This window comes from Ziziphus jujuba, chromosome 9, assembly GCF_031755915.1.
Source record: "Ziziphus jujuba cultivar Dongzao chromosome 9, ASM3175591v1".
NCBI classification, from domain to species: Eukaryota; Viridiplantae; Streptophyta; class Magnoliopsida; order Rosales; family Rhamnaceae; genus Ziziphus; species Ziziphus jujuba.
Genome location: NC_083387.1, coordinates 5,804,343 through 5,824,619, shown reverse-complemented (window position 1 = coordinate 5,824,619; position 20,277 = coordinate 5,804,343). Strand labels below are relative to the sequence as shown.

The following is a 20,277-nucleotide window of genomic DNA, read 5'->3' as shown; positions in this document are numbered from 1 at the left end:
CTGTGTGCCGTTGTGATCAAACGACCATTAACATGACGTCGTTGTCAAGATGAATGTACTAATGTAATTAAAAGGCAAAACAATTTGCTGATTTTAAACCATGTTCTATTAGAATATAAATAAATAAAAAAAGTGTAATTCGTGGTCTATAATCCACCACGTAAGAAGTTAGAGCTCGTTACATAGTTTCAGACTTTGGGAAATAGACGTATGATTGTGATTATAGGAGTAAATAATAAACGAAACTAAACTATCAAACAAAAGAATGTTTTAAAATCCTTTCCAGCTAAAAAAAAGAAAAAAAAAGAAAAAAAGAAAAAAAAAAGAATGTTTTAAAATCCAGACATTAATAAATCCATAAAGACAATCAGATATTAAAAAAAAAAAAAAAACTGTTTTACATGATAGAAACGTAGTATATAGTTTTTTATAAACATTATCCATAGACCAAAAAACAAAATAGAAAAACATTATTCAAAGCAAATCGAATTACATTTTTAATTTAAAATTTAAAAAGGTTGATAAATTACAGTACTAATTTTTTTAGGAAAAAAATTGAAAAAAAAAAAAAAAAACAAAAGGGGAGCGGATTATGAAGAAGACAAAATAGGCAGGTGCAAATTTCCTCATTAACGCATTACTCAAAAGAAAACAGAAAAACGGTTTCCAAACAAAACGGTTGATTAATTGTCGTTTCACACGGTCAATTCAACGGCGCACGAGTCTGTAAGGCGCGTGGATCAGACAGCCATGATGAATTATCAAAAAGCACAGTAGCATTTGTTAAGAGCTTCACACTAGCAATAAAGTCCCCCACCTCACTCTTCTCCTTCCCCACACTCTTTCTCTCTCCTATTCCACACCCTCTCTCTCTCTATCTTCTCTCTCTCCTCGTCTCCAAGATCTCACTTTTGTTTCTTACCCTCACTTTTCTCTTTTCGAAAACTCCATTTTTGTTGCTTCTCTTTGCTCTGGGACCTCAGCATTCTCTCTCTATATGTATAGCTCTATGTACATGTGACTATGCCTCTGTTTTCCTAGATCTTCTACCGCATTTTATGGATCTACTACCCGACCCGTTTGCATTGCTTTGTTTTCGGCACCTTTCTTATTTTTCTTCATTTTCTTAGGGTTTTAGTCGTCGAATGTCTTTTTGCCCACTCTTTCTGCTCTCGTAGCCATGCTATTCCTCGTCCCAACCACGCAATGGGATGAACAGGTTGGCTGCCGGAGAATGCTTCCCCGGAAACCTACTGATCTCTGGCGACTATCCGGCGGCGCTGTTGAGCTCGAACGCGGTAGCATCTCATAATGGTTTTTGCGAATTTGGCTTCCGGGAGAGAAAATGCGAACTCTGATTTTGCTGCTTTTGTTTTTCCCTCACTTGCTCACTTTGATTTTCACTTGTTCGGGTATATCTTTCTTTCTATCTTTTTTTTTTAATTTTTTTTTTTTAACTTTTCCCCTCAAAGTACGCTCGCTTTTTTGGGATTGTTTGGTTGTTGAGAAAAGAAACGAGATTCACTGTTTCCTTTCGAACGTTTTGAACTACTAAGCTAAAGTAAGCTAAAAAGTAGCTAGGAGTGGGAAATAAGCATCATTGAGTAACTTTATTGCTTTCCCTATATTGCTTTCTCTAAAATTGAAAGCTAAAGTGCATTTAATATTGCTTCTAAAAGTTTAGAAGAAAGGCATTTAAATTACAATCTGCACATGAGAGTAAGCCAAAGCTACATTGTCCAGTGCTGGCACTGTTTACGCGATATGAGTCATTACTCTGCAGTCGACATTTTGTTACTAGACAGTATTTTTTTTTTTTTGAGTTTTTTTTTTTTTGACAAATTTGTGTGTTTTAAGATTGATTAACTGAGTGTATTATGAAAGGGAAATGCTGTCCAGTTGACCCAACTAATGCCTATCCTTATTTTTCAGAAAAAAAGGTATAATTTGAGGCGTATGCCTCAAGGCCTACAGTCTCACCCATCAGAGGTGGAAGCCTAGGCAGAAAGTGCTGAGGCTATAGCCTCAAGGCATGAAAGCCTCGCCTTGAGGCGTAAAGTGCTGAGGCTATAGCCTCAAGGCATGAAAGCATCTCCTTGAGGCGTATACCTTGACCGGTTTTGTATACACTGGCCATCCCATTTAGAGCTATCTCATTTATTAGAGCTTAATATTATATATCTTCAGTTGTCGGGATAGTTAGATGGTTCCATGTAACAAACAGGGAGCCCACAAGATTGCAACCAGTAGCGGATCTCAACTTATCTTTGATATTACTGATAATGTTCGAGAACACATCATTATTCATGTACATGCTTCTGAATTTGCAAACTGGTAACTATGCTTTTTTGAAGAAAACTGTTCGCTTTACTATTATTTTCAGGGCATTCGTTGCTGCACATATACTTACCTCCTGATCGACTACCAAATGCACCATCGTCTATCAGAGAATTCTCAGCAAAACATGGTAAGTTACGCCTTTTTGTAATTCTGTCTGGACTAAGGGCGTTCACCTTAACATGCTAAAAATTTATTTTTGTTCGCATATTTTTGAAACCCAACTGCATTGATCATCTACACCAGTTTTCCGTTTATAGGACTCATCGTGTATTATAATTTTGATACATGTGCAAAGATACCTTAAACAAGGGATAATTTATATAGGTTGCATTACCATTTGCAGAAAGTTCATTTTGGATGAGCCTGTCATTTGGGTCATCAAGATTTCCCAAAACTCAGGTGGTTAAGCCCTCTCTTGGACCCTCTCCTACACCTGCACTTTCTCCAAATTATCAAGGTGAGTATTGCATTTACGGTTTTAATACTTTTTCATTACTTAACAATCACATTGACACTGATTTTATCTTACTATTTCAGGTCCTAGCAGTTCACCAAGACGCCATCACTGGCGGCATCATCATCATCATCATGTGAGACCTCATGCTGTTGCTCCAGCCCCGACAAAAGACCAAGGTAATATATGGGTCTGATTTTGCAGTCATTTGGTCAAGTTGTCACTTTTTAGACAGTTAGGTGTCTTTCATAATTGTATGCATATTGGAGTATGGCTTGGAATTGTCAAGCCTTTTTATAGTCTTCTGGTTCTTACAATCGGTTAAGAGTTCCTAGTGATATGTAGTTGTTGTAAATAATAGGCATTTAGAGCATGATTTTACACAATTTTACCCTCATTATTATTATTATTTTTCTCTCTTGTTGGGTTGCTTCTTACTACTTTCATGATTGAAAAACGAGCAGGTTGTGATCAAATTTGTGTGGAGCCTCTTACTGCTGCTCCTTTTGGTTCACCTTGTGGGTGTGTGTTTCCTATGAAAATCAGACTCCTGCTGGATATAGCTCCTTTTGCTGTTTTTCCAGTAATGGGTGAGCTAGAGATTGAGGTTGCTACAGGAACATACCTGGAGCAAAGTCAAGTGAAAATAATGGGTGCTAGTGCTGATAGCCAAAACCAAGGAAGAACAGTTGTGGATATAAACTTAGTGCCACTTGGAGAGAAGTTTGATAATACCACTGCAATGTTAACATATGATCGATTTCGGCATAAAAAAGTGCCTCTAAACATGACTCTGTTTGGTAATTATGAAGTGGTATACATCAGTTATCCAGGTAGTTACCTTAACACTCCAATGATTGTGTTAGTTTACCATATCATTGTTCTCTTGTAGTTGAGATTTGAAAATTTTATCAGGTCTTCCTTCTTCACCACCATATGGATATTATACGGGAAGTGGTCCGTCTGGAAGTGCTGGAAATCTCCCTATCACAGCAAATTTTGGGAACAAGAACCAGAGAATGAATGTTCGAATCATCATAATTATTGCACTTTCTGCATTTGTACTCCTATTGGTTCTTGTTGGAGCAGTCGTCATTCTTATAAAATGGAGGAAAGTTGGAAGGCCATCAAGTGCTGTTGGTCCTGCGATTTCGTCATCTATACACAAAAGATCTGGTAAGTCTAGATTTTGAGTGTTTGAAAATGTGTTTTTTAGATGCACGGACTGTAATGCAATTCATGTGGTGGGTACTCAATTAATATTCTAATGTTTCTTTGGTTTGATTTTAATTCATGTAATGACTCAAGCAATGCAGTTAAGTGAAAGTTTTCATCTAAATATTGACAACATTACCTCTCCCCTAACTGCAAAGTTTGTTATGTTATTCTTAATTACTTTTAATTTCGATTCTATGATGCTTAAGAAAACCTATAGGGAGAACCCAGTGTTAGTTCATGTTTTCCCACTTAGTTCTTTTGTATCTCAAATGAGTCACCTTGTATGACACTGCTTGCTCATTCTGATAAACAATTAGAGTAAGTGCACCTTGAATGTAATGCAGGAATAGGGTCTATATTATCAAGTAGCATTGCCAGCTCTACTTCTGTGTCCCTGATATCTACAATGGCTCCCACCATCCTCTCTGTTAAAACATTTTCACTTTCTGAGCTAGAGAAAGCAACAGAGAAGTTTAGTTCAAAAAGAATTTTGGGAGAAGGAGGATTTGGACGTGTTTACCATGGGACCATGGAGGATAAAACTGAAGTTGCGGTTAAGTTGCTTACGAGGGATAATCAAAACGGGGATCGTGAATTTATTGCTGAAGTTGAGATGTTAAGTCGCTTGCATCATCGCAACCTTGTGAAACTGATTGGTATATGCATTGAAGGACGAACTCGCTGCTTAGTGTATGAGCTTGTCCACAATGGCAGTGTTGAGTCACACTTGCATGGTATATCATGCCTCAGACCTTTACTTTTCTTTCCAAATTGACTATATTGAAATCCTTCTTTTGAGGCTATTGCTGTTATATAGAATGAATCTTAAGGTAGAAGACTTATTATGATTGTGTTTTAGGTGTTGACAAGAACAGAGGACCTCTTGACTGGGATGCACGGATAAAGATTGCTCTTGGTGCAGCTAGAGGGTTAGCCTATCTTCATGAAGATTCTAACCCTCGTGTCATTCACCGAGATTTCAAGGCTAGTAATGTTTTACTTGAGGATGACTTCACCCCCAAGGTTTCTGATTTTGGTCTGGCAAGGGAAGCAACTGAGGGAAGTCATCATATTTCTACACGTGTTATGGGCACTTTCGGGTAATCATAGTAATTATTCTGGTCTCAGATGTTACTATAACATTATTCTAAAATCCTTTTAAAGCTTTAGTTATACCCAATTTCTAACCTGTGTTGATCTTATTATTCTCAAAGTCGTAGGAAAGAGGAAATATTAAGGATGACTTGTTTGCTGATTTGCATGCTCTTAATTCATTAGTTTGTTTATATTTATCTCCATGGATGCAATTTATTTTCAACAAATCTTATCTTCATTACATTCTGCCACAAACTTGCTAATTTTTTGATCATGTTTTTTCTGCCAGAGAAACCTTTATATTTCTTCTCTTAACTGAAGATTAAAACAATGGAATTTCAGGTATGTTGCCCCAGAGTATGCAATGACAGGGCACCTACTCGTCAAGAGCGATGTTTATAGTTATGGAGTTGTGCTATTGGAGCTTCTTTCTGGTCGAAAGCCTGTTGACATGTGCCAACCTTCAGGACAGGAGAATTTAGTAACTTGGGCAAGGCCACTACTGACCAGCAGGGAAGGTCTGCAACAGTTGGTGGATCCTACTTTAGCTGGAGGTTATGACTTCGATGACATGGCTAAAGTGGCAGCCATTGCTTCCATGTGTGTGCACCCTGAGGTGACTCATAGACCATTTATGGGTGAAGTTGTGCAGGCTCTAAAGCTGATATACAATGACACAGACGAGACATGTGGTGACTGCTGTAGTCAAAAGGAGTCTTCTGCTCCAGACTCCGACTTTAAAGGTGATCTAGCTATTTCTGATAGCAGTTGGTTCCATGCTGGAGGGATCAGCCCTCGGTTAACTTATGGGCAAGCCTCGTCCTTCATTACAATGGAGTACAGTTCTGGGCCGCTTGAAGAGATGGAAAACAGACCGTTTTCGACTTCAAGTTTGATAGGGGATGAGATATCTTTGCCAATTAGACATGGGAACAGGTCAGGGCCATTGAGAACTGTCCGAAGTAAGCCAGCGTTTTATAGACTAAGAGGGAGCAAGAGTGAGCATGGTGGACTCCTTCCAAAGCGACATCGGAACAATGGGAATTGGGTGTGAGGTTTCTTTATTTTTATTTTTGAAATGTACAGTTCCAGAAGGACCATGGGTTTTCAGTAAGCCATCACCCATCAGTTTTTAGTTTAGGTGTTTGAAAATCTCTGAGGTTTCGCCCCTGTTTGAAGAATGAGAGAGAAAACCTTGGCTTCTAATTTTGGAATTCTTGATTCATTACCATACAAGTTGGAGATGTAAGTGGAATACTTCCTGTATTATATATCTGGCTAAATTATATTCATGTGGTTCAATGCCTTATTGGTTGACAATTTTAACTTGTGTATCCCTTTGCTGCATTGAAAGTCATATATAAATATATATACACTTGGTAGCAGCTGGGAACTCTTTAAATTAACTCTTACTAATATGTTTACTGTCGTGTAAGCTCTGTATTCTTCAATTAATTTAAATTGCATCTGCGGTCTTCAATTATACAAATTGGTTTTATTTTTGGTTCATGTTTGTGCCATTGGTTAATTTGCATTGAAATACAAAAAAAATTTAAAAAAAAAAAAAAAAAACTTTACGGATCTTATACTAAAACTTGTTATCCACGTAGCAAGTGAAACCTTTCAATTTTTTAAATTTAAGAAATTTCCCTTCTTTTTTTCTTTTTTTTTCTTTTTTTCTCTCTTAAGATTCAATTTGTAAAAAGTTATTTATCCAAACTACCTAAAAGAAACACATTTTCGACAGCATCCTAAATCATGGTCACATCACAGCAGTTTTTTTTTTTTAAATAATTTTTGAATCCGTTGGGAGGAAACTCACGAAAGCAAGGAGACCGTAATTAATAACTGTCAAACTTTTTCCCCCCACCAAAAGAAGTCAAAATTTGCAAAATACCTTTATCATAAAAGTCTTAGGGAGAAATTATTATCAGGTATGGTTATTATGAATAAGGGGAGCGGTACGGCCACCATGTGAGGACAGCTGATGTGGACAGGTTATATTTAAAAAAAAAAAAAAAAAAAAAACTTAAAAAAGAAAGGAAAAAAAAATAATAATAAAGTATTTGCTGGTTTCAGCTTTCAGCTAAGCCACAGCCATTGTCACAGCCAAGCTTTATCGGCTTCGCTTCCAATTCCAAGTCCAAAGCCAATCCCATATTTCTCTGTGTGACACACTCACAGCAGCAAAAAGAATGTTATCCTCGTGTAGTACACCTCCCAATGCCAGTCTTGTAAATGCTTTAAGCTTCTCTTCCTTTACATCCCAGGCTCATTCAAACAGGTCTTTTATCTTTTTATCTTTCACTGCTTAATATTTCTTCTTTACTTATTAGTCTTATTTTATTATTATTTGTTATTTATAGTTTTTTTTTTTTTGGGTATAATATTCCATCGATTTTCAATGGAGGATTTTTCCAGGGTCAAAATGTCGTCAGATTCGCATCCTCATCTTCCTGAAAGTCGCATCGTTGTGCGTTGTCTCTTTTTCTCTATCGTCCTCCCTTTTTCTCTTTGATTCCGGCTAAAGCAACTTGTGGCTTTTCAGTTAAAATGATTTTGTGTTAGCAGGTGGGTGTTGGTGGTATTTCGGTAGATTTCTTGGCTACAGTGGCTGCTTATCCAAAGCCCGACGACAAGATTAGAAGCACCAGTTTGAAGGTACAATTTCATTACCCAAAAAAATTTACAAAGAAAAAAAAAAAAAAAAGGGCCCAATACATCGGGTTTGTTGACTTGGTACCTATAGGGAGGGGATTCATCTTTTTTAATTTGTAACTCTAATAGAAATAAGTCTAACTTCATTTCATCTAATACATGCAAAATAAAGTAAAATGATTCATCGAAAAAATGGGCATTTTTTAGATTTTTGAATGTGGATAGAAATTTGATAGCTTTTTTTTTTTTTTTTTTTTTGTTTTGTGAGTACCAACTACCAAGTTTTTTTTAACTGACATTTGATTGTTAGGTTGGAGGAGGTGGAAACGCAGGGAATGCGTTGACTTGTGCATCTCGGTTGGGTTTAAATGCAAGGCTGATTACAAAGGTCTTTCATTTTCCTCATTTTAACTTAAAAAAGTTGTTGACTTTTCTTTTTTCCTTTTTTTCTTTTTTTTTAATTGATTCTATTGTTCCATGCACTGTAAAATCATAGGTTGCTGATGATTCACAAGGAAAGGGAATACTCGACGAGCTCCAAGCTGACGGCGTTGATACTTCTTTTATGGTGGTATAATTCTTCATCTTGTTTTAAGCCTTGTTTTCCATCTACTTTCAAAATTGTTATATGTTTCCCAGTTTTATTATTATTATTATTTCTTTTTGTAGACTTGTAACAAATTTTGAGTACATTTTGAAACAAGCTCTTGTATGTTCTATTTACTAATACGGTGGTGAATTTTTAATATTAGATCGTAAGGATTGTTTGTGTCTGTCTTATTCTTCAGGTCTCCGAGGGTGGTAATTCACCATTTACTTATGTCATTGTTGATGAACAAACGTGAGGGCCCTTGCTTACATTCTTTGTATTCCCTCTGTCTCTCTGTATTTTTCTGTTACTTTTTCTCTCTGAAGACACATTCACACAAATACACACTCTTACCTATTTGATTCAAGGTTTGATATGATAACACGGTGTGCAGTGTCTAATATAAGGATTCAATGAAAAGACTTTCTAGTTTATATGTGTCAAAATGTGGTCTGTCGGCTTTTACTTCTTCTATATGCTCTAAGAACTTGTGCGATATACTTGAATAATTGATTCTTCTGAGATTCTGAAAAACAGCAGAAAAGTTCTTGTGTTTTCAGCTTTATACATAATAAGGCTGCGTTGGAATTCTAGTTAGATTAATTTTAGTGGCAATTTCAGGAAGACTCGTACTTGTATTAACACCCCTGGATATCCTCCCATGATACCTGACGAGCTTTCCCAGTCAAGTTTATCATCTGCACTGGATGGAGCAAGAATTGTCTATTCTGATGTACGGTTGCATGAAACTGCTTTAGTTATTGCCCAGGAGGTAATTTATCTTCTTTTTAGTGTATTTTCATGGGACTTTGTGCCTTTATTAGGTGTTCTGTTAGTGGGCAATGGGCAGATGTGGCTTATGACCCTTTTAAATTTATATCCATTTGACTTGTGGTTGCAATTTATGGTATGAATCTGGCATATGTGATTGACATAAATAAATTCCTGAATTTTGAGGAGGCTAAGGGCAAAAATCTAAAGAAAGATGAATAGCACTATGCTAGCATATAGCATCAAGTTATAGCACATTGCTTCTCACTTCTCCAATTTGTTACTGATGCATAAACTTACAAGTACCCTTACTTATATTGCAGTTGGCCTTTCTTATTATTTTCCTTCATTTTAAAATTATCATGCATATATATACACATGATTAAAGCAGTTTCAACTGGATTCTTCTGCTACAGGCGCTTCGTAGAAATATACCTATTTTAATTGATTCGGAAAGGAAAAGGGAAGGGTTGGATGATCTTCTGAAATTGGCTAGTTATGTAGTGTGCTCGGCAAAATTTCCACAGGCAAGGACCTATTTTGAATATGAAGAATTTATCAACTGTAAATCTTTCTCTTCGATTAATTTTTTCACAAGTGGAAATAATGAATTGACATGAAGCTTTTTTTTTTTTTTTTTTTTTTTGGATCTTAAACACGTTTCCAATTCACAATATATAGTAAATTTTTCGTTCTTTTGTTTTTTCAAATCTCCAAATTAGGAGTTTTTAAGACATTGTTTGCCTGACTCTGTTTCTGAACAGTATTTGAGCTAATTACAGCCAATTGTACAGTTTATAGATATGTATATTAGGCAATTTTTAGGAACATCACCCTTCTCAGGTATCTGGTTTTCTTCATCTTTCATGTCAGTGAAGATAGCTTTTCTTAGAGTTATATGCTTATGCGATCAATAAAATTTGATTAGGAATTAAGTATATTTTAAAACACTAATTTTTTCTTTTAATTTCAATTTCAACTTTGATACTTTAGTCTGTATTTGTTTATGATAAAGCTTTAAATTTAGCGTGTTTGCAAGCTTTAAATTTAACTTGTCTGCCAGGTAATTTATATGAGATACAATGATTTATCATGTGACAGGCATGGACTGAAGCACCATCTGTTCCAAGTGCACTTGTTTCCATCCTTTTGAGATTGCCAAATATCAAATTTGTGATTGTAACATTGGGTGAAGATGGATGCATAATGCTTGAGAGAAGTGCCAACGGTTAGTATAGAATTACTAGTTTTCTATTGTTGAGGAGGAACATAGTTACAAAGCATGCAAGCATAGGGTGTCACAAATATAGCTTCAAATTATGGAAGAGAATCTGTTCGTTGTCATCACAAAATTTACAGGTTTTTATGAATCTCTGTTTTGGCAGAGGATCCTCAGACAGAAGAAATTGATGTAGACAGCTTGTTAGAATTGCTGAAGCAGCAAAAGGACGATAACACAGCCATCCCAACATGTGTTTCGTCGGTAAACACTTTACCAAACCTCATCCCAGATACTTCATTCCTTCTCTCATTAAAGTTTGCCAATCTCATCTGCTTCATCAATAACAACTTGAGGAACTGAACATAACATTGTTACATAATGTGAATTGTTTGAGAGAGTTGGATCTGCTCACCTTAAGAAAGATATTGAACTTTTTATGTTGTTAGTTAAAAGAAACTATGGCAGAGTTGGGATGGGTCTAGATGTAAATAAGAGTTAACAAAGTTGTAATGCTATTTTCCACTGGTTCTTCTCAGTCAGTGACAAAGTTAAGAGCTAACAAGTTTGGGACAGTGCACGGAAGGTTGATTGTGGGAACAGCTGAGAAGATACCACCTTCTGAACTCGTTGATACAACTGGTGCTGGAGATGCTTTTATTGGAGCAGTCCTTTATGGTATATTAAAGCATTCAAACCACTCACTTTATTATCCTGTTATACTGCCATTTATTATTAATATGGCATTACTGCTACTCTTTTATTTATTTATTTATTTTATGTGTTGTAGCTATTTGCACCAACATGCCAGCTGAGAAAATGTTGCCATTTGCTGCTCAAGTGGTGAGTTTAGATTTTACTGATATAAACACCAATTGCATATGCAGATTGTTTATGGCCTTTTCTTTTATGTGATACTGTTTACAGGCTGCCGCCTGCTGTAGGGGTTTGGGTGCTCGAACTGCACTTCCGCATGGCACAGATCCACGTCTGGCATCATTCTTAAGTTGATTTTTGGGGAAATAATACCTCATTTTCAGCTCTTTCATCACACAAATTTTTATAATGGTTTTTGTAAATATTTTGTAACCTTGGCCATTTTTATGTCCCTTGTAGAGAACTGTTCAAAACACTAATAAAAGTTCAATTTATTATGTGACAACTGTTTATTTGACTAATGTTGTGAGATTAAAGATGGTTAAGCGGCTTATAAGCAATACTACGTCTATGTATGTGCGATGACCAAACACCGCTGGAACCATAATAGACATGCTTTACGATTTTAACAATATGAAAGAATTTAATTACACTTAAGTTTTGACATAAATTTAAAAAGAAAAGCGCAATGCGGACCAAATTAACAATAGGGATTTTTTTCTTCAGAAAAGGTTAAAAGCAGAAGGTTATAAATAAAAACTAGCATCAAATTCTTCTCTCTTTCTATGGAATCATGCATTCATTCAATTCATGCGTCTACACCAAGCTACATGTTATGGACTGCGACCCTTGTCTATGAAGAAACTGAAATGCAGAAGAGGAGTAATCGTTACAACTTGTTTTTGCAAATTAAAAAATATCAATATCAACATCTAACTTCCAACTTTCAACTATAAACAAATTTCGAACTTGAGGACTTGCTTGCTTAGCAGATAAATAAAGATCCTATAATAGATCCTTGAGGCATTGTTTTCGAATCTCCACTCTTTTTTATGTTTTCTCTGGCTCTGGCAGAAAAAAGATGGAGACGATGAGCTGGTATACAATAATTCCCAAGATTACCGGTCTTCAAAATTCATCAAGCAGCAGTAGCTTCCAAAATTCATCATCAGCTCCTTGTATTTCTTGTGCTTTGACTTTTTCATTTCGTTGTAGTCGTCAGGGCTTCTCTCCCTTGGCCATTGCAGCTTATTCAAACTGGTCTTTCCCTCTCATATATACAATAATTTTACTTTCCAATTCTAATTCATCTTCTTTTTTCTTATTTTTTTATTTATTTTACTTCTCATTTTCTATATAAAATCTTTCCATATATATATATTTCAATCATCTCGCTTAACAAATTTCCAGGGCCAAAATATCGTCCGATTCGTTACCTCCTCTCCAAGAAAACAGAGTTGTTGTGTGTTCTCTCTCTCTCTCTCTCTCTCTCTATATATATATATATATATATATATGATTGAGTAGTGGGAACTAATATGTGTATGTTATGAGCATGTGGGTTTTGGTAGTGTTTCAGTGGATTTCTTGGCGACAGTGGCTGCTTATCCGAAGCCTGACGACAAGATTAGAAGCACCAGTTCCAAGGCACTCTCCTGGAATATCTGCTTCCTTTCTGTGGAGAACAAAAAGAGTCAACTATCCCCCCAGGTTGACTTAGAAGGTAGAAATTTGAATGTAATATTGCCATTTTGCTTAATTAAAAGATCCAGGAATGGCCATTTAGCTTTCAACTTTGTTAGAAATTTACATATTATAGCTGCTTCGGGGCTCTGCAACTGGTTGTTTGTTTGACAAAAATAGGTTGAAGGAGGTGGAAATGCGGGTAATGCTTTAACATGTGCATCTCGACTGGGCTTAAATGCAAGGCTCATTTCCAATGTCTTTTCATTTTGACAACTAGCTTAGCTAGCATTTTATTTTAACTTCTATGTTGTTTGAATATTTTTATTTTTTATTTTATTTTTTTGTTTCTTAATAGACATTTTCTGTTCATGACTGTAAATAAAATGATAGGTTGCTGATGATTCACAAGGCAAAAGTACACTGGACGAGCTCCAAGCTGACGGGGTAGATACTTCGTTTATCGTGGTATATTTTTCATTCATTTATTATAATTCTATAACTATATATATATATATAGTATATATATATGGTCTCTTAACTATCTTATTGTGGATGCTATGTTGTCAAATTTGCATGCACGCAGATATATGTAGACCATAAATTATCAACTGCAATTTTCGTTTAACAACAAGCATGTTGCTGCACTATGATATGTTGTCATCTCCTTCATTTAGATTTTTTTTTGAATCGATCTGTCTTCTTTCAGGTTTCCAAGGGTGGTATATCACCATTTACCTATATCATTGTTGATGAAAAAACGTGAGTGGCTTTGTTTATGCACATACAAATCCGCACTCTCTCTCACTTTTGTTTTTCAGATGCTACGCTAACAATGTAAAAGTACAGACTTAAGAATTTAAATGGCATATACTGAACAGAATTTCTTTATTAAAATGTGTCAATGTATGTCATTTATGGTTTAGAACTGATCTAGTACATGTGAGTACTGATTCTTCTCCAATTATGAAAAACTCAAAGAAACTTATTGTGCTTTAAGTACTTTGTAATGAGGCTGTGTGGAAGTTTTAGTTCTGAGTTAATTAATCTTAATGTCAATTTCAGAAAAACTCGTACTGGTATTCTCACCCCTGGATATCCTCCCATGATACCTGATGACCTTTCCAGAACAAGTTTATTATCTGCTCTCGATGGAGCCAGAATTGTCTATTTTGATTTACGGTTTCAACAAACTGCCTTAGCTGTTGCACAGGAGGTAATATACATCTTTCTTCCACATAGAATCCTTGACTTGATGGACAGTGTTGTGCTGGTGCGTAGCATAAATGTTAAAACTGCCTTGTCTTAGAAATGCGTTTAAATGCAGTCTGCCTTTTTTCCCCTCTTGCTTCCTTAACTTATTAAAGTAAAATTATTATGAACTTTCTGAAATAAAGCAGTGTCAATTGGATTCTTCTGCTACAGGCTGCTCGCAGAAATATACCTATTTTAATTGATGCTGAAAAGGAAAGCGAAAGGTTGGATGATCTTCTGAAATTGGCTGATTATGTCGTGTGCTCGGCAAAATTTCCACAGGTTCTTAACAGGAACTTGTGACTGGTAAATTTTTCTCATCAATCAATTTTTTGTCTTTCTTTTTGTTGTTGTTGTTGTTGTTGCTGTTTTCATGACTTCAGATATTAAAATTGAAATGTATTTCTTAGTGAATAATTCCCACTTTTATTACTTTTGGAAGAACACATCGTTCAAGCGTAGGATGTCTTAAATGCGGCTTTGAATTATAAAAACATATTCTGTTTTACTGTCTCTTGAAAAAAAAAATTACTGGTTTTCATTAAACTTTGTTCCTGGCAGAAGATCCTCAGATAGAAGAAGCTAATGTAGACAGCTTATTAGAGTTGTTAAAGCAGAGAAAGGATGATAACATGACCATCCCAACATTTGTCTCTTCGGTAATTTGCTTTTACAGAACCAGAACCAGATATTCTTTCCATTTGTGCAGGTCAAGTAGTACTCTGAAATTGTTGGTTAGATAGGAATAAGAGTTAATTATGCAATGTTATTTTTCATTGAATCTTTTCAGCAAGTAGCAAAACTAGGAGCGAACAAGTTGGGGACGGTGAATGGGAGGTTGATTGTTGGAACAGCAGAGAAGATACCACCTTCAGAACTCCTTGACACAACTGGTTCTTTATGGTATATTGAATTCAAACCTTAATGCATTCTTTTGTACTCTCTCCCACTCTTTGTGCAGTTTTGCAACTTCTATCCTTTTATTCCCATTTGTTTATTGGCACAGGCTAGTCATTTCTTCTAGCTAATATGATTTTTTGTTGATATTAACCGATGAAATGCACCTTTGACAGTATTAAACAGCAATGATGTTTTTCTACTTTTCTTGGTTAATTTGTTTCGATACAATTTAAAAAAGTCAACAAAAAAATAATGATAATAATTTGTTCCAGGTTAGAGGATGTGAGATCTGTACGAACTCCATTTCTCCTGTCCTTTCTTTCTTTTCTTTTTGCCCTGTTTTGACTTTGTCCAACTAAGCTGCCATTAATTAAATTTTATTTATTCATTCTTGCTCTTTTTATTTCTAAATTGCAGCTATTTGCACCAACATGCCAGCTGAGAAAATGTTGCCGTTTGCTGCTCAAGTGGTAGGTTCAGTTATTACCACTACTTTCCAAATTACAATTGCATTTAACATGTTTGTGGCACTTTTTATTTTTCATTTTTATGTGACACTGGTTGCAGGTTGCTGGTTGCTGTAGAGGTTTGGGAGCTCGAAGTGGACTTCCATATCGTACTGATCCACGGCTGGCATCATTTTTAAGTTGATGGTTTGGGAGAGGTGGTACCTCATTTGGAACTCAAATGGGAAACCATGTGAATTCATGCAACAATATACACCTCTTTCATCACACATACCTTGTAGAGAAGGGAAATTGACATAGTAGCCGCGCTCATATTTTGATCAACATTTTGATGTGAAAATGTGAACTTATGGTGTCATTAGTAGAGAAAAGAAGTCACAAAATCGTATCTTTTCTCTAACCATGTATTTAAAAACTTTTCCTTTTTACTCACCCGCATAGCACGGATCCATGTTTGGTATCATCTTTTAGTTGATTTTGTAGAGACAATACCTTATTTGCTCTTTCATTGCCCAAATTTGTTATGCAGGTTTTTGTAAATGTTTTGTGGTCTCGTCCATTTTTACGTCTCTTGTAGAGAAAAACACGGCTGTTTGTTTTATTAGTATTGTGATTTTTTTTTAATTTTTTAATTTTTATTTTTTTTTGTGATATGGGGAGGAGGGAATTCAATTTCAAAGAAATTAGTAGCTTTCTCTTTTTTTGTGCCAATAATGTAGCTTTCTCATTAGGCTATAACGCTGTCTCGGCATGGATTAACATTGTGATATCTAACAGTACTGGACATTATATACCATGCTTAAACATAAAGAGTTTGAGTGGTAGATTTGCTGTTGGTGTGGTCATTGCTAATCTGTTGTATTTGAGTTTTTTTTTTTTTTTAATTAAAAGTTTAATATGGAAAAGTAAAATCTTTCCCATGTAGCCAATTAAATTACCAAGATGTTGATCTTTTAGATGAAAAATGCTACGAAAGGTTAAAAAGTAATGACGATGATGAAAGTATCAATCATCAAATTCCTTGTATGGAAATCAGGTCAACCACCAATTCATGCGTCTACACCAAGCTATCTATATATGCTCTTGAAGAAACTCAACGCACGAGGAGGATTACTTGCTTTTTTATTTTTATTTTTATTAAAAAACAAATAGCATACCACTTAGAAATTAGAAAGACCACGATAAACAAGTTTAGGACTTGCCAAGCAGAAGATTAAAGATCCAAATCTACACATTTTCTCGTCTCTTTGCACTGTAGAGACATGTTGCCCTGGTATGGTGTGGCATACAAATTCCAAATGCCATTCTTCTAAAAATTCTGTGTTTTTAAAGCTTTCACTCAGCTTCTTCTTTTGACCTTTTGCTTTCACTCAGCCTTCACAGCTCATTCAAACAGCTTCTTCTATTTCTTTCATTTTTTTATTTTTTTTTAATCTTAAATATTTCATTGTGGAAATTTTCCAGGTCCAAAATATCGTCGGATTCGCTTCCTCCTCTTCCAGAAAACCGCATCGTGGTGCGTTCTCTCTCTCTCTCTCTCTCTCTCTCTCTCTCTCTGTGATTAAAGGGCAGTATAAGCTGTAAACTGGAGCTTTTCATGTTACTATTTATCTGGAAGCGACTGAGCTTAAAGCTGTATGTTAGAGCAGGTGGGTGTTGGTAGTGCTTCGGTGGATTTCTTGGCGACAGTGGCTGCTTATCCCAAGCCTGATGAAAAATTAACAAGCACCAGTTCTAAGGTACATAATAGTTTCCTTGAAAATCTGGTTCACTTGGTAGCTAGGAATTGGGAAGTAACAGCATTGGCAACTGTCATTTTGCAGGACGTATTACATCTAATACGTAGTTGGTCAAATTCCCAATTAAGTAAAACAATCCAAGAATGACCCATTTTAGCTTTGAATTTTGTTAGCAATTTTATAGCTTGTAATAGACTACCACGTTGCAACTGAGATGTGTTTTATAAAAGGTTCAAGGAGGTGGAAGTGCGGCCAATGCGTTAACTTGTGCATCTCGATTGGGCTTAAATGCAAGGCTCATTTCCAAGGTCTTTCATTTTGGTGACTAGCAATTTAGGTTCAAAGTTGTTAGCTTTTTCTCTTCCTTAATAGTATTTGTGATGTGCATATGCGCCGTAAATATAGGTTGCCGATGATTTACAAGGAAAGAGTATACTGGAGGAGCTCCAGGCTGACGGGGTAGATACTTCATTTATGGTGGTATATAGTCTCTGATCTGTTGGTTTATTGTAGTTCTGTAATCTTTTCCGGTTGTTGATTCTAGATTAAAATTTGCATGTAACACAAACTTGTTTGCTTCATTTATGATATGAAAACCTATAATTTATCAATTGTAAATTTCATATAACAAGAAGCATTTTGCTGCACCTGAGATATATTTTGTATTAATCTGTCTTACTATCAGGTTTCCAAGGGCGGCTCCTCACCATTTACTTATGTCATTGTTGATGAGCAAACGTGAGTGCTTTTGCTTATTCACACACAAAATATACACTCTAATTCACCTTGGTTTTTGAGCTGCCTATGTTGACAATGTCAAGTACAGACTTGATTCATGGTTTGAAATTGCATATACTAACACATTATTGGAGTTAAAGAGGATCTTATGATAATATGGTATAAGTGAGTTTAAGGATTACACCGAAGAAAATTTCTTGATTAAATGCATTAATGTATGTTTTTTATGGTTTAGAACTGGTTTAATATATGTGAATACTGGTTTGTCTCCGATTATAAAAATCGAATAGAACTTATTATGTTTTAAGTACTTAAGTATGTAAAAAGGCTGTGTGGAAATTTTAGATCCCAGATGATTGATCTTAGTGGCAATTTCAGGAAAACTCGTACTGGAATTCTCACCCCTGGATATCCTCCCATGATACCTGATGACCTTTCCCGATCAAGTTTATTATCTGCCCTTGATGGAGCAAGAATTGTATATTCTGATGTACGGTTTATTGAAACTGCCTTGCTTGTAGCACAGGAGGTAGTATATCATGTTTTTTGGACCCTTATAATTGCATGTCCCATTAACTTGTGGTTATAATCTTACATGTGGTACATGCACTCATACAAACACATTGAAATAAATAAATTCTTGAAGTTGGATGAAGCTAAGTGCACAGTATGAACAGTGTTACATTAGCGCTTAGCACCAAGTTTTTTACGTGTTCAATTGTCATTCATATGTTTGATGCTATATTTTTGCAAATTTTAAAGCACCATGTGTTATAATTGCATCCGCTCTGCTTTCTTTTCCCCCTCCTCCTGCTTCCTTTAGTTTTTCAAGTCAAATTATTGTTAACTTGCTTGAATAAAACAGTGTCAATTGGATTCTTCTGATGCAGGCTTCTTGCAGAAACATACCCATTTTAGTTGATGCAGATTACAAAAGCGAACAGTTGGGTGATCTTCTAAAATTGGCTGATTATGTTGTGTGCTCAACAAAATTTCCACAGGTACCTGATTTAATAATGAGGAACTTGTGAGTTGTGACTAGTGAATTTTTCTCATCAACCAATTTTCAATAAGTACAGATATCAAATTTATATGAAGCATTGTCTTAATTATTATATATTTTTCCAGTCAGTTCATACTATATGATCAATTTCTTTCTTTTTCTTTTTCCAATTCTTCAAATGAGCCGTTTTGTGGACAATGTTTGATTAGCTATATTTCTCTGCAGTATTTTAGCTCATAACAAGAAAAGTAGCCAATTTTACTGTTTATGTATGCTCTTTTGATAGGCATGGACTGAAGCACCATCTATTCCAAGTGCACTTGTTTCCATGCTTTTGAGATTGCCAAATATCAAATTTGTAGTTGTGACTCTAGGTGAAGAAGGATGCATAATGCTTGAAAGAAGTGTAAATGGTTAGTGAATAGTTCGAACTCTTTTATTGTGGAAAAATACAGTATTCTTTCATAGGGTGCCTTAGTTGTTGCTCTGAATTACTGCATGTATTCTGTTTTCTTTAAAGTCTTCAAAAAAATGGACAGATTTTCATTAAACTCTGTTTCTGGCAGAGGATCTTCCAACAGAAGAAATTGATATAGACAGCTTATTAGAGTTGCTGATGCAGAAAACAGATGATAGCATAACCTTCCCAACATTTGTCCCATCGGTAAGTTGCTTTATTGAAACCCAGACGTTCTTTCTGTTTTGCATTGTCTATGTAGGTTAAAGTGGTACTCTGCAATTGCTATTAGTCATATATGAATAAGAGTGAATACTTTCACAATATTATTTTTCATTGAATCTGTACAGTCAGTAGCAAAACTAAGAGCCAACAAATTTGGGACAGTCCATGGGAGGTTGATTGTTGGAACGGCTGAGAAAATACCACCTTTAGAGCTCCTTGATACAACTGGTGCTGGTGATGCATTTATTGGAGCAGTTCTTTATGGTATTTTAAATTATTCAAACTTTAACAAGGATGTTTTTTTTATCTGTTAATTCATTTTGATGAAATTTTGAAAATAACAAAAAGAAAAAGCTTGTTTCTTACAATTACTTATCATTATTCCAGGTAGAAGTCAGATCAGTGCAAACCTCATTTCTACTGCCCTTTCTACTTTCTTCTTCCTGTTTTTTTTTTTTTTTTTTTTTTTTTTTTTTTTTTTTTGCCTTCTAACCTTCTTTAATTGCTTCTTTGACTCATTTCTTAAATTTATATATTTATTTTTCCTCCTTTTCTAAGTTGTAGCTATTTGCACCAATCCTCCTCATTATCAACAATTGGAATGGAATCATCGATAGCCGATGGTGAAAGGAATAAAGAATTGGTGTCACCACCAGTATCAAAGTCACAAGTCTCATCTCTTGTTTAACCATGTACTTAAAAAAAATTTCTTAAATAAAAAAAAAAAAGGGAAAATGTTTATGAAAACAAATTAATTGTGGGTTCTGACATGTTTCTCTGTCTCAACCCTCGGAGTTATAATGAGCATCA

General features: G+C 35.3%; 4 protein-coding genes across 9 annotated transcripts; all 4 read left to right on the top strand.

The window, feature by feature from the left end:
• Window positions 1-804: 804 nt before the first annotated feature.
• On the top strand, window positions 805-6,492 carry LOC107426462 (receptor-like serine/threonine-protein kinase ALE2). Its single transcript, XM_016036653.4, has 9 exons — window positions 805-1,412; window positions 2,384-2,467; window positions 2,684-2,797; window positions 2,878-2,973; window positions 3,259-3,627; window positions 3,710-3,970; window positions 4,357-4,746; window positions 4,872-5,112; window positions 5,450-6,492. The coding sequence occupies exons 1-9, from the start codon at window positions 1,346-1,348 to the stop codon at window positions 6,159-6,161; spliced, it is 2,334 nt and encodes a 777-aa protein (XP_015892139.2). The 5' UTR covers window positions 805-1,345; the 3' UTR covers window positions 6,162-6,492.
• A 681-nt stretch (window positions 6,493-7,173) lies between these two features.
• On the top strand, window positions 7,174-11,498 carry LOC107426468 (uncharacterized). Its single transcript, XM_016036664.4, has 13 exons — window positions 7,174-7,391; window positions 7,529-7,580; window positions 7,679-7,768; window positions 8,076-8,153; window positions 8,262-8,336; window positions 8,554-8,606; window positions 8,976-9,126; window positions 9,542-9,652; window positions 10,227-10,353; window positions 10,511-10,608; window positions 10,884-11,022; window positions 11,135-11,187; window positions 11,272-11,498. The coding sequence occupies exons 1-13, from the start codon at window positions 7,303-7,305 to the stop codon at window positions 11,353-11,355; spliced, it is 1,200 nt and encodes a 399-aa protein (XP_015892150.3). The 5' UTR covers window positions 7,174-7,302; the 3' UTR covers window positions 11,356-11,498.
• Window positions 11,499-11,792: 294 nt separating this feature from the next.
• On the top strand, window positions 11,793-15,858 carry LOC125424367 (uncharacterized). Of its 2 annotated transcripts, none has more exons than XM_048481583.2 (10): window positions 11,793-12,724; window positions 12,865-12,886; window positions 13,078-13,152; window positions 13,394-13,446; window positions 13,750-13,900; window positions 14,110-14,220; window positions 14,503-14,597; window positions 14,729-14,841; window positions 15,256-15,308; window positions 15,406-15,858. In XM_048481583.2, exons 2-7 carry the CDS (start codon window positions 12,881-12,883, stop codon window positions 14,512-14,514), a joined length of 408 nt encoding a protein of 135 aa, XP_048337540.2. In that variant the 5' UTR covers window positions 11,793-12,724; window positions 12,865-12,880; the 3' UTR covers window positions 14,515-14,597; window positions 14,729-14,841; window positions 15,256-15,308; window positions 15,406-15,858. The 2 variants fall into 2 exon arrangements, with proteins under 2 accessions (XP_048337540.2, XP_048337539.2); XM_048481582.2 differs by having other exon boundaries at window positions 14,500-14,597.
• A 319-nt stretch (window positions 15,859-16,177) lies between these two features.
• On the top strand, window positions 16,178-20,099 carry LOC107426447 (uncharacterized). Of its 5 annotated transcripts, none has more exons than XR_009640748.1 (12): window positions 16,178-16,578; window positions 16,770-16,821; window positions 16,955-17,044; window positions 17,275-17,352; window positions 17,450-17,524; window positions 17,730-17,782; window positions 18,161-18,311; window positions 18,673-18,783; window positions 19,072-19,198; window positions 19,352-19,449; window positions 19,630-19,731; window positions 20,026-20,044. XR_009640748.1 is itself a non-coding variant. In XM_060820120.1 (12 exons), exons 1-12 carry the CDS (start codon window positions 16,568-16,570, stop codon window positions 20,082-20,084), a joined length of 1,044 nt encoding a protein of 347 aa, XP_060676103.1. In that variant the 5' UTR covers window positions 16,178-16,567; the 3' UTR covers window positions 20,085-20,099. The 5 variants fall into 5 exon arrangements, 3 of the variants coding, with proteins under 3 accessions (XP_060676103.1, XP_060676105.1, XP_060676104.1); XR_009640747.1 differs by lacking the exon at window positions 20,026-20,044 and adding an exon at window positions 19,855-19,938; XM_060820120.1 differs by having other exon boundaries at window positions 19,593-19,731; window positions 20,026-20,099.
• Window positions 20,100-20,277: the final 178 nt, after the last annotated feature.

Excerpts from the sequence above, each read along its gene's own strand:
- LOC107426462 (XM_016036653.4), top strand. The coding sequence starts at position 1,346 with ATGCGAACTCTGATTTTGCTGCTTTTGTTTTTCCCTCACTTGCTCACT. Across the intron at positions 1,413-2,383 it reads TTTGATTTTCACTTGTTCGG|GGCATTCGTTGCTGCACATA; the intron begins GTATATCTTTCT and ends TATTATTTTCAG. Across the intron at positions 2,798-2,877 it reads ACTTTCTCCAAATTATCAAG|GTCCTAGCAGTTCACCAAGA; the intron begins GTGAGTATTGCA and ends TTACTATTTCAG.
- LOC107426468 (XM_016036664.4), top strand. The coding sequence starts at position 7,303 with ATGTTATCCTCGTGTAGTACACCTCCCAATGCCAGTCTTGTAAATGCT. Across the intron at positions 8,154-8,261 it reads ATGCAAGGCTGATTACAAAG|GTTGCTGATGATTCACAAGG; the intron begins GTCTTTCATTTT and ends GTAAAATCATAG. Across the intron at positions 11,188-11,271 it reads TGCCATTTGCTGCTCAAGTG|GCTGCCGCCTGCTGTAGGGG; the intron begins GTGAGTTTAGAT and ends TACTGTTTACAG.
- LOC125424367 (XM_048481582.2), top strand. Across the intron at positions 13,447-13,749 it reads ATCATTGTTGATGAAAAAAC|AAAAACTCGTACTGGTATTC; the intron begins GTGAGTGGCTTT and ends TGTCAATTTCAG. Across the intron at positions 13,901-14,109 it reads CCTTAGCTGTTGCACAGGAG|GCTGCTCGCAGAAATATACC; the intron begins GTAATATACATC and ends CTTCTGCTACAG.
- LOC107426447 (XM_060820120.1), top strand. Across the intron at positions 19,450-19,592 it reads TCCCAACATTTGTCCCATCG|TCAGTAGCAAAACTAAGAGC; the intron begins GTAAGTTGCTTT and ends GAATCTGTACAG. Across the intron at positions 19,732-20,025 it reads TATTGGAGCAGTTCTTTATG|TTGTAGCTATTTGCACCAAT; the intron begins GTATTTTAAATT and ends TCCTTTTCTAAG.